This window comes from Boleophthalmus pectinirostris, unplaced genomic scaffold, assembly GCF_026225935.1.
Source record: "Boleophthalmus pectinirostris isolate CB_2022bp ecotype Guang Dong unplaced genomic scaffold, ASM2622593v1 HiC_scaffold_6, whole genome shotgun sequence".
NCBI classification, from domain to species: domain Eukaryota; kingdom Metazoa; phylum Chordata; class Actinopteri; order Gobiiformes; family Gobiidae; genus Boleophthalmus; species Boleophthalmus pectinirostris.
In genome coordinates, this window is record NW_026571447.1 from 36,101,041 (window position 1) to 36,113,527 (window position 12,487).

General features: G+C 43.2%; 1 protein-coding gene across 1 annotated transcript in view; it reads left to right on the forward strand.

The window, feature by feature from the left end:
• Positions 1-12,487, forward strand: part of grik2 (glutamate receptor, ionotropic, kainate 2) — a 537,576-nt gene that overhangs the window by 92,093 nt on the left and 432,996 nt on the right. Inside the window, exon 5 of the mRNA XM_055163917.1 lies at positions 7,816-7,869. Coding sequence (XP_055019892.1) covers positions 7,816-7,869 — 54 coding nt within the window. The remainder of the gene's footprint in view (positions 1-7,815; positions 7,870-12,487) is intronic.

The window sequence follows — 12,487 nt, forward strand, 5'->3', positions numbered from 1 at the left end:
CTCAATTTCACCTCCTCCTCTTCTCCTCTCTGTTTCTTCTCTCCTCTTTTTTCCTCTGCTCATTCCGGCAGCTTCCTTTCCCTCTCTTCTTTTCTGTCTCTCCATCTTCTGCTCTTCCCTCCTCGTCTGTCTCGTCTCTCCTCTTTCTATCCCGTCCTCTCTTCCTCTCCCTACACTCTCTCCTTTGTTCCTTCTTTCTTTTTCTTCTCTCCTCCTTTCCACTCCCTTTCTTCTACCTCAATTTCACCTCATCTCTTTTCTTCTCTTCTGTTTTCCTCCCTCTTTCTTTCTCATCTATCTTGTGTCTCCTCTTTCTCTCTTCCTCTCCCTACACTCTCTCCTTTGTTCCTTCTTTCTTTTTCTTCTCTCCTCCTTACTTTCTTTTGCTCCATCTCTAACTCTCTACTAACTCTTTCTGTCCTCCTCTCTTTTCTCTCTTTCTTCTTTCTTCTACCTCAGTTTCACCTCCTCCTCTTCTGCCCCTCCTCTGTGTGCAGTTGTTTATTTTGGTCCACTCAAAGGTCACCTGTGTGTGTGTGTGTGTGTGTGTGTGTGTGTGAGCCAAGAAAACCTGCACATTAACCCACTTTAGATCTCACACACTCGAGTCCAGTTACCCCACGATATTCTTAATTATAAATGTAGATGAACGGTAAAAAAAATGCGCTTTTAGGCGACATTCAGACTTAATTCAGATTTTTTTGTCAAATCCGATGTTTTTGCGAGGTCGTTCACATTTCCAATTAAATGTGACTTGTATGTGACTCCAGTGTGAACATTAAACGGCCCGAAAGTGTCCCGCATGTGACACTGGAGACACGACGACGTCAACCGCAGCGAGCGTCTCTGTGTTTACAGAAGTTGTCCAAACATGGACGCAGCATCGAGCACCTGGAGATTTTAAAGTTCCTCTCGTACCGGAGCCAGAACATGAACAACTTACTTGTTTTAAGGAGGAGATTGAGAAGGAGAAGGACGAGGTTTTTGGCCGTGGTGTTTTGTGGGGCAGCGGCAGCGACGTCCGTTGAAAGGAACGTGTGGATGTGGAGACGGAGCCAAGAGTGGTGAGTGGTGATGTGCTTCACTTCAGTGACACGGAGTTCATTAACAATTTTTCGCCTACTTCAGCGCAGAATAGTGACGTTTGTGTCTTGTTGATAACGTGTAGGTGGATGAATGCACTTTGGCCGTTCAGACTGAAGTCACATGTCAAAAGATCAGATATGTATCAGTTTCAGGAGCACATATCCAAGTGTCCTGGAGTCACAAAAAATCGGATCTGTGTCGTTCAGACTCCGATTTTTTGGCCCCTATGTTCCTGTATCTGATCTTTTAATGACAGTCTGAACCACACAGATCAGACTTTTTTCAAATTTTTCAAAGTCTCCCACACATAACATTAGTCACATCCTCGCTCACCTTTTTCTTTTTTTTAAAATTGCAAACACGACCATGAACGCTCATATTGATCACAGGCTCCTGAAGATGTGCTGTTTAAACCCATTTTGAGTTTTTTTGCGAGTTTTCAGACAATCTTAAAGCGTATTTGTCTGTGTTTATCTAAAGCTGCGTTCAGACTGCAGCCTGAAGTGACCCAAATCTGATTTTTTGGCCCCTATGTTCCTGTATCTGATCTTTTAATGACAGTCTGAACCACACAGATCCGATTTTTTCAAATGTGACCCAGGACACTTGGATATGTGCTCCTGAAAACTGATACATATCTGATCTTTTGACATGTGACTTCAGTCTGAACGTCCAAAGTGCATTCATCCACCTACACGTTATCAACAAGACACAAACGTCACTATTCTGCGCTGAAGTAGGTGAAAATTGTTAATGAACTCTGTGTCACTGAAGTGAAGCACATCACCACTCACCACTCTTGGCTCCGTCTCCACATCCACACGTTCCTTTCAACGGACGTCGCTGCCGCTGTCCCACAAAACACCACGACCAAAAACCTCGTCCTTCTCCTTCTCAATCTCCTCCTTAAAACAAGTAAGTTGTTCATGTTCTGGCTCCGGTACGAGAGGAACTTTAAAATCTCCAGGTGCTCGATGCTGCGTCCATGTTTGGACAACTTCTGTAAACACAGAGACGCTCGCTGCGGTTGACGTCGTCGTGTCTCCAGTGTCACATGTGGGACACTTTCGGGCCGTTTAATGTTCACACTGGAGTCACATACAAGTCACATTTAATTGGAAATGTGAACGACCTCGAAAAAACATCGGATTTCACAAAAAAACTGGAATTGAGCGTTAAGCCCTGCAGTCTGAACGTAGTATTAGATTCAGGTATAAGTTCTGTTTTCATCTAAATAAATTGATTGTTTTTATTTGACTTGATGTTTTGGAGATTGAGGAAACTTTATTGGTCCCGGTCGATTCATCTGCTCTTCACGTTCACACAAACACTTCACACTTTACACCGAGGATGTGAAAATACGACGATATATTACAACACAAATAACTCCAAATACACCATCAGAATTTTACAATTTAACAGCAGGAGGCTCTAAAGAAAAGAGATTTGATTTGTCATAAACGCGACTCCCCGAAGGCGCGGTGGGGAAGCAGGAGTCACAGGAGGGATTTTCTACACGACTTCATTTCAAACAGTTTGCAGTTGGTCCAGATTTATCTCGCGCAAACCTTTTCAGAACTCAGAGCGTCCTGATCATTCACCACGATAAGTTCAGAAGCACTTTTCACAGCCCTCAGAGACCAAACATGTTAACTGCACACTTCCTGATTATATATACCGTTTTTTCTGGACTATTGAGTGCACCTGAATAGAAGCTGCATCAACTAAATTTGAACAAAATTTTTAAATTGTACATATGGGTCCAGTCAAGTGGTAACGGAGGGAAACAGGGGCAGATTTTTACATTCAAATGTCTCTTATTCAGAAACTAGAGGAACTATTGAAATAAGTAAAGTATCAGAATGTAGGAAAGAGTTACACTCCAACAGGGTCAAGTTAAACCTGTGATATTCTTTCAAGTTGTTGACAAAAATTTAAAAACTCATGTCGGTAACGGAGGGAATGAAATATGCAGCACTTTTTGGGCAATAAATCCAAACAGTGATAACTCTTGGTTCTCACTTACATATCCTTAACAAACTGGTTTGAATATTTGCTTCATATAGTTTTCTACCATATGGTACAAGATTAGGTTGGCTCTTACTTTTTGACTCATGAAGAAAGGTCATGGTGAAAAGTAACGGAGGGAAAATTGTTCAAACAAGTAGAAGGTGCAGGATTTTACATAATTTTGTCAGTTTTTTCTTCTGAATACTTTAATATTACTTCAAAATGAAAGGAAACTATTTCTATAAAATATGTCAGTCCTTCCAAGCAAATTTTTATCATTTTAAATACTTAAAAAAAAAAAAAAAAAATCCTGTACCTTCATCAACAGTTCAAAGATGGAATAACACAAGATATGATGAAATACATCCATTTATTTACATGATTTTTGCAGGTCTTTGAAATTTGGAAATAATTTTTGTTCCATGTTTCATTCATGGTCTGTTTAAAACGTATGGAACTTTAGAACCAAAAATGGTACAGAAAAAAGGTCAACAGTTTCATAAACTAGAGTACATATGTATCTGTTCAATACATTTTTATATCAGATGAATTAACTTGAGGTTTTGGCCTTGTTGTTTACTTCTGCTTGACTGGGCACATATACAGGCTGCACCTGAATAGAAGCTGCAGGTGTCCACGTCTTCAAGAACGTTTTCAAGTTCAGTCCGTCTGTTTTTATTGCCTCTGAAAGTTTTTGTCGTCTTTTTGTGTTGAGTCAGTTCCAAAATCTCACCATCGACTCACTGATGTCGAGTTCACCTTTGATTTCCATCTTCCACAGTCACATCAGTCGCCTTTAACTTAAAAACTGCATCATCTGCATTTCTGTGTGTGTGAAGAAGCCATGTGCTGTGTGTGTTGTTAGCTTTAGTGTTAACAGCGTGTCTCGGGTGGTGGGCGACGGGAGCGGCTCCGTAGGTCACACCTGTCCCATTTAGGCAACGCTCTTTCGGTCTGTGGAGGTCAGTTCGAGGGCTGCGGGCTTCGCTGTATCAGAGGACCCTGGGATCGTGACGCCATTGTTTTCCAAAAGCTGCGGTTTGTTTGTCCACACGACAACACAACACCGGTGTTCTCAGATTTCTCCACTCTGGAACCCGTTCTCAAAAAACTCAGTTTTCGCTCACCTGAAACGCCTGATCCGTGTGGATGAAAGGCCAAAACGAAAACAAACTTCTCCATTTTGACCAAAAAACATTGTCGTGTGGACGGCCCCCGTGTTTAGTCGTGACTCTGGGCACCAGCAGGAGGCCGGTCCCTGAGCTCCTCAGAGTGTGAGATGGTTCATGCGGCACTAACATGTCACAGATGGACTTTGGTGCTCGGCCATGGAGACACTTGTACAAACAGAGCTGCTTTAAAGTCTCTGAGCCACAGGAGCCAGAGCAGAGACCTGAGACCAGGACTTATGTGCTCGTACTTCCTAGTTTGAGTAAAGATTTGCAGCGTTCTGGATGTTCTGGATGTTCTGGATGTTCTGGATGTTGTGGATGTTCTGGATGTTCTGGATGTTCTGGATGTTCTGGATGTTCTGGATGTTCTGGATGTTCTGGATGTTCTGCAGCGTCTCACAGCTCGTTTGGAGAGACCAGTGAGCAGAACATTACAGTATCAAACCTACTGGAGACAAACACATGGATAAGTTTCTCCAAGTCTGATTTAGACAATAAACCTTTAATTTTTGCTGTTTTTTAGATGGTAAAAAGCTGCAGATGTTATTGATTTGCTGTTAACTCTAGATCCATGTGTTACCCGCACAGACAGCGGCGTTTCTGCACTCAGGCTGCACAAGTATCTGCTGTGTTGCCAAACCGTAAACCGTATGTATGTGCCAAACTAAGAATCCATCTATAATTTGGCTGCATCATCGTTTAAGCCACAGGGTTCAAAATGTGAGAAAAAAGTAGCGGCTTATAGTCCGGAAATTACGGTAGTTAGATATTTTACTGGTATCAAATATTGGTGCTGATATTGGAAATTGTGATGGATTGGACATCAGTTCATCACATTTTAGTTTATAAATGATGTAATACGATGATTTTACTGACCAATGTTGGACCCAAACGTCTCATAACTGTTTTTTTTACAAAGCTGTTCAGTATTTAACCGCACACATTTGCATCGTTTTATACCTGACGCTGTGTTTAAATAAAATAAATTGCGTCTCTTTCCTTGTTCGTCTTCTTCCTCTCGCAGTCGTCGATCGGTGTCCGCGTGCGACTGTCATAAAGTGTTGTTTATGTATTGTGGAGTAAAAGCTGTTGGTGAGTGTTGAAATGCAGAGTGATATTTACGGTGTTAATCTAAACGTGTGAAGCGCTTTTCTTGGCTCGGCTTCGCTTGTTGGATCTGACGAGTGAAGGAGGTGTAAAAACATGATCAACATTTTTCAATTACTCCCGTAGTATGGCCGCCGTCTCCACCGCCCGTCTCCACCGCCGTCGTCTCCGCTCTGTGAGGAAGACGGAGAATATTTACACCACATTACGTCGTACTCAGTGTTGGGAGGGTGACTTTTAAAATGTATTCCCCTACAGATTACAGATTACAACCACCAGAATGTAGTTTGTACATGTAGTGGATTACTTGATTTGCTGTAGAGAAGCAAAGACGAGGATATCGTAACAAAAGATGTTTTATCTGCTAAAAGAAAATAAAAGGCCCAGACTTTACTAAACCAAATTAAAAATATTAGGGAGAAGAAGAGGAGACACGGTCCATGCAGCATGATTTAGTCCTGTTAAATTCTGTTTTAGTCCTGGTTTAGTCTTAGTTTAGACCTGGTTTTAGACCTGGTTTTAGACCTGAATTTAGACCTGGTTTTACACCTGGTTTCGACCTGGTTTAGTCTTAGTTTAGACCTACTTTTGATCTAGTTTAGACCTGGTTTTAGACCTGGTTTTAGACCTGGTTTTAGACATGGTTTTAGACCTGGTTTAGACCTGGTTTAGTCTTAGTTTAGACCTACATTAGACCTAGTTTAGACCTGGTTTTAGACCTGGTTTAGACCTGGTTTTACACCTGGTTTAGACCTGGTTTAGACCTGGATTTAGACCTGGTTTTACACCTGGTTTTAGACCTGGTTTCGACCTGGTTTAGTCTTAGTTTAGACCTACTTTAGACCTACTTTAGACCTGGTTTTAGACATGGTTTTGACCTGGTTTAGACCTGGTTTAGTCTTAGTTTAGACCTGGTTTAGACCTGGTTTTAGACCTGGTTTTAGACCTGGTTTAGACCTGGTTTAGACCTGGTTTAGTCTTAGTTTAGACCTACTTTAGACCTAGTTTAGACCTGGTTTTAGACATGGTTTTAGACCTGGTTTTAGACCTGGTTTAGACCTGGTTTAGTCTTAGTTTTAGACCTGGTTTAGACTTTAGACCTACTTTAGACCTAGTTTAGACCTGGTTTTAGACATGGTTTTAGACCTGGTTTTAGACCTGGTTTAGACCTGGTTTAGTCTTAGTTTGGACCTAGTTTAGATGTTCAGATCTTTAGACAAACGCTTCACGAACTGAGCTCCAGTCGCTCTTCCTGTTACTACTCCCATATAAACAAACCAATGTGTACACGGACTAAAAGAATCCGTGTCTTATTCATTCATTCGTTCTTCAATATAAAACCAAAAATAAGAAAATGAAAAAACAATTTTCTTCATTATTTGTCTCCAAAACCAAACTGAAAAAATTGTATAATTATTCGTTTTTTCAGTTTTAAATTTTGTGTTTAAATGAAGAATGGATAAAGTCCCGACTTCCGTGACCGCGATGCCGGACTTTTGTGCTGCATAAAGACTGAACCAGGACTGATCCAGGTCCGGGACCACACCGGGACCACACCGGGACCAGACTGGGACCAGAGTGGACTCCGAGCTTTGACTCTGAGCCTCCGCGGGGTCCGAGCCTCAGCTTCGAGCTCCAGTCCTGCCGTGGGCTCTGAGTCTCCGGTCTGGTCCCAGTCTGGTCTCAGTCTCAGTCCTGCTCTAGTCCCGGTCTGGTCTCAGTCTCGGTCTGGTCCCGGTCTGGTCTCAGTCTCGGTCTGGTCCCGGTCTGATCTCGGCCTGATCTCGGTCTGGTCTCGGTCTGGTCTCGGTCTCAGTCCCGCTCTGGTCCCGGTCTGCTCTCAGTCTCGGTCTGGTCCCGGTCTAGTCTCAGTCTGATCCCGGTCTGGTCCCGGTCTCAGTCGCGCTCTAGTCCCGGTCTCGGTCTCAGTCCCGCTGTGGTCCCGGTTTGGTCTCAGTCTCGGTCTGGTCCCGGTCGGGTCTCGGTCTGGTCTTGGGTCTAGTCCCGGTCTGGTCTCGGTCTCAGTCCCGCTCTGATCCCCGTCTGGTCCAGGTCTCAGTCTCGGTCTCAGTCCCGCTCTGGTCCCGGTCTGGTCCCGGACCTGGATCAGTCCTGGTTCGGTCCGTACGCAGCGCAAAATCCGGCAACACAAAATCGAAAACTGAAAAAATGAATCATTATCCGTTTTTTTTTTTTTTTTCATTTTGGTTTTGGAGACAAATAATGAAAAAAATTGTTTGTTCGTTTTCTTATTTTTGGTTTTATATTGAAAAACGAATGAACGAACGACACACGGATTCAGATCTTTGGACAAACTGAGCTCCGGTCGCCCGCTCTTCCCGTTACTTCTCCCATATAAACAAACAAATGCGCACACGGGCTAAAAAGACAGAATATTTACAAAAGTACATTTCTAAGCCTTGTGTTTGTGTTTCCCCAGGCGCTGGCGATGGGCATGATGACAGAGTACTATCACTACATCTTCACCACACTGGTAAGTACTGCCCAGACTCCCACTCCACACTCCCCCCCAAATCTCTGACATCTTTCTTCAATCTTCATTTTCTCCTCCATTTTTCTGAGACGTATCAGCTCTCAGATCACATTTTTTGCCCTTAATGTTTTTCTGCACAGCTTGGAAAATAATGGATATATTTTGTTCTTTTTTTTTTTGCTTCGATCTGGGTTCATTTTGGCTGAGATTTGGTTGGGAGCTCCTCCATCTTGCTTGGCCGTGTCAGGACTCATTTGCTGACACGCCACTCTTACTTCGAGGGCTTATTCGATTTCTCTCCTCTTCAAGTCTAATTTTGTTTTTCTTCCAAGATGGTCCGAAATGCACACACCACGAGTCCTACGTTTTAACAGTGAGGTGACATGAAATGACCTACATATTCAAATGGACAATAACTCAAAATCTATCTGTATTAAGTGATCATTTAAAAGTTTAACCCTTCCAGACTGAAAGTGGACATGTTTTACATAACCAGGCATAACTCTCCAACCATAAAAGATAGAAACTTACTTTTTTTTCTCTTGTAAAGCAGACAGTTTCGGCTTTCCGAGCGTATTTCCGGCATTAACCTGCGTCACACACGCGTCGCATGATCATGTAGGGAAAACGAGTGTCTAATAGGCGGAGGTGGGACTTGCGAGTCGTGACTTGGACTTGAGTCAGACTTGAGTCACTATTTTGAACATGTCACTTGAGACTTGACTTGATAAAATGGACCAAGACTTGGGTCTAGACTTGGACTTGAAGGTCAGTGACTTGTGACTTGACTCGGACTTTATTTATTTATTTATTTATTGAATAGGGACAGTGCATATTAATGAACATCTACAACACTGCAGTGTAAATATGACAGATTATTATTATATTATTAATATTATTATTATTTCCATCTGTCGTCCCACGGCAGGTAACACCACAAATTTAACAGAAAAAAAAAACAAAAACCAAAAACAAGTGAAAGTTATACATTAAAAGTGTCCACAAGTCTGTTTTTCTTTAGCCGCTGTTTCAAGTAGGACTTGAAGGTGGCAAGAGTTGGAGTTTCTCTTATTGATAAAGACAGACTGTTCCAAAGTTTTGTGCCTCTGACTGAGACACACTTTGTCTGAATGTGGAGCGTCTGTGTGGGACTCACAGTTCCTAGTTCCCATTCCACTCACGATCTTTACTTTAATAAAGTCCTGTAACGGAGGCGGGGCAAGACCACGCAAAACTTTATAAATAAAACATTCACATTTAAACCAATAAAATGATTAAAATTATGATGATTATACTTGTGTAAAATAGTGCAGTGGTGAAATGAGAATGGTTTCTTGTCCATTATTTTTATGGATTTTTTAAAAAGTGATTCGATGAGTTTGAGTTTCGTGCCAAGAGCAAGTGACCGTGTGGTTCTGCAACACTCTATATGAAACAGAATCATGGAGTGTAAAAACATTTGTGCCACGTATAGAGTCATAAAAGATCTTGTATAAAATTCACAAAATTAAAATGAACAGTTTTTGTGAGGCGCTTAATGTGTTTGTTAAATGTCAGTGTCGGGTCCAACGTCAGTCCCGGGTCTTTAAACTCTTTGACGAGGCTGAGTTCCACCCCGTCCAGAAAGACCCTGGACGCTGTAGCTCAGGTGTTTTTTTTGCTGAACATCGTGCAGACAGTTGAGTTGCAAGCATGAGTTCTTGACCCACTTTTGGACATGATTCATGGCTGATGTTAACTTGACTTGAGGTCCAAGACTTGAGACTTACTTGAAACTCGCAAACACAACGTCTTGGTCCCACCTCTGAAACTTTCTTTTCCTCCAAACTCATGCACTCCATCCATAAGCACAGGCTAGATAAATTCAGAACCTTTAAAGCCATCCTGTGCTGCAGTTTGAATGTTTTGCAGTCCAAACAAACCAAATTATTATCTTTTAAATCAATCACTTCAGTTATTCAGGTTACGTTTACACAGAAACAAATCACCGTATCGCAGTATCGGAAATGATTTTTGTCCAGACACGCTGTTTCTGTGTCTGTTCGCGTTCCTTTCCACACAGCTTTACGCATATTTGTTTACGTTTTACAGAAATGAAACTTAAAACCACACCCTGATGCGGTTCAGCTTCTGTTGAACTAAAGGCCACGTCTCACTGGAATATGAGTGTTCTTTCTGTGACAGAGGAGTGTTCTGCTGACCGTGTCTGAAGTTGCAGCAGACGTTTCATGGGCACAGAAGTTGAAAGGGTGTCCGGCTGGAAGTACCTGGGTCTGCACATCACCGACAGACTAACTTGGTCCACTAATGCAGAGAGCATTGTTAAGAAGGCCCACCAGCGTCTGTATTTTTTGAGGAGACTCAAGGCTGCTGGACTAGGCCTCCCTGCTCTCATGTCTTTTTATCGATGTGGAGTGGAAAGTGTGTTGACCCAGTCCATCACAGTGTGGTACGGCCACTGCTCAGCCCAGGACAGGAAAGCTCTACAGCGTGTGGTCAGAGTGGCAGAGAAGATCACTGGATGTGACTTTACACCCATCAGTGAAATTTATGAGGAGCGTTGTAGAAGACGGGCCTCCAGGATCATGGGGGACCCTCGCACCCTCCCACCATCTGTTTGTTCCTCTGCTTCTGGGAGGAGACTGAGGAGCATTAAAGCCAGAACATCTCGGCTGAAGTTCAGCTTCTTTCCTGAGGCTGTCAGACTTTTGAACAGTGCACACTGACTTCCTGCTTTGGTTGCCTCTTTCTCTATCTTGCCACGTTTACTACTTGTTCATTGGAACTGCTAAATGTTGTTGTTTTAAATGTATTTATTTTTTTAACATTGCTTATTATTATTATTATTGTTTTTTATCTCTTTCTGTATCACTGGGCCTCGGGGAGCACATTTCGTTCTGTCATGTGTTTCTCTCACATGTTTGAATGACAAAATAAAGAACCTTGAACCTTGAACCTTGATTTCGAGCCGAGGAAGATGGCAAGCGACGGCGCAGATTGGCGGCCTCGCTTCCGTCAGTCTGCCCCAGGGTCGCTGTGGCTACAATATTATCTAACCACGACGAGTGTGGAGTGACTGAAGAATGAACCAAACTGTCAAATGAGTTTGAGCGTCTGGAAAAGCTCATAATATTAAATCATAAATCACAAATCTTACATCAACTGCCTGTGAGAAAAACATGAAATCACAAAAAATGAGTCTATACTGGGACAAAACCAAGACTAAAATCATAACTAAACCAGAACTAGACCAAGACCAGCTTCATAAACCCACTACACAGAGTCTTCACTGCTACAAAACAACTCCTTTGATTTTTACCTCTGTCCAGTCCAAGTTCAACAAACATTTGAACACTTCCTCACCTCCTCTCAGGTCACACACTCTTGTTTTTCTCTGAAGAGTCTGTGTTGTGTGGATCAAACTCCATCTCCTCCTCCTCCTCCCCGCCTCTTTTTTTTTTTTTTTTTCCATTTTAACATCATAAAAGCTCTTCATAGCTCCGTGTTTCTCATCAGAGCCTCAGAACGCTGACCGCGATTTGAAACGAACGGTCTGAACATGGGAAACTCAGCGTGTTTTTGGGGACAGATTATAAAATGTTCCTTTGGTCTTTAGATTAAAAATGAAGCTCTGTGAAATGGACACAAAGGCTGGTCTAGATAAGTCCTTTACTATTGTTATTTCATTGTTCAAAAGCCCGATATTAAAGAAGACAAAAGATATTCTTGTGAGCTTTAAAGCCGTTGTAATGCTGCTACCTCCTCGGAAACAGACCTGGAACACAGTGGACGCTTCTTGCATTACCACGTGACGTCACAAAGTGGGACAAATGCTGCGTCCGTTTATCAATCCTTCTCCCGCTCGGATCTCGGATATGACTTCATGTCCACGCTTCAGTCGTTTTATTATGTTTCGTGTGTCCGACTCGGAGAAAAACGTGGACGCCAACCAGAAATCTGTCGTTGCTTTAGCGTCGGCCGAGTACCAGGCGCTCCAAAATAAGTCTGTAGAATTCAGTATAAATAGTATAATTCAGTGACTTCCTCTGTGGCAAGGTTTCGAAGGTGGATGAGATCCGTCCTGAGGATCTTAAGTCTCTGGATGTTGTGGGTCTTCGCTGACACGCCTCTGGAACATCGGGGACAGTGCCTCTGGACTGGCAAACCGGGGTGGTGGTCCCTCTGTATAAGAAGGGGGACCGGAGGGTGTGTTCCAACTACAGCGGAATCACACTCCTCAGCCTTCCCGGTAAGGTCTATGCCAGGGGACTGGAGAGGAGAATCCGGCCGATAGTCGAACCTCGGATCCAGGAGGAGCAGTGTGGTTTTCGTCCTGGTCGTGGAACACTGGACCAGCTCTACACTCTCCATCGGGGTGCTCGAGGGTTCATGGGAGTTTGCCCAACCAGTCCACATGTGTTTTTGTGGATCTGGAGGAAGGCATTCGACCGTGTCCCTCGTGGTGTCCTGTGGGGGGCGCTCTGGGAGTCTGGGGTCCGGGGCCCTTTGCTAAGGGCTGTCCGGTCCCTGTATGACCGGAGCAGGAGCTGTGTTCATTGCCGGCAGTAAGTCAGACCTGTTCCCGGTGCATGTTGGACTCCGCCAGGGCTGCCCTTTG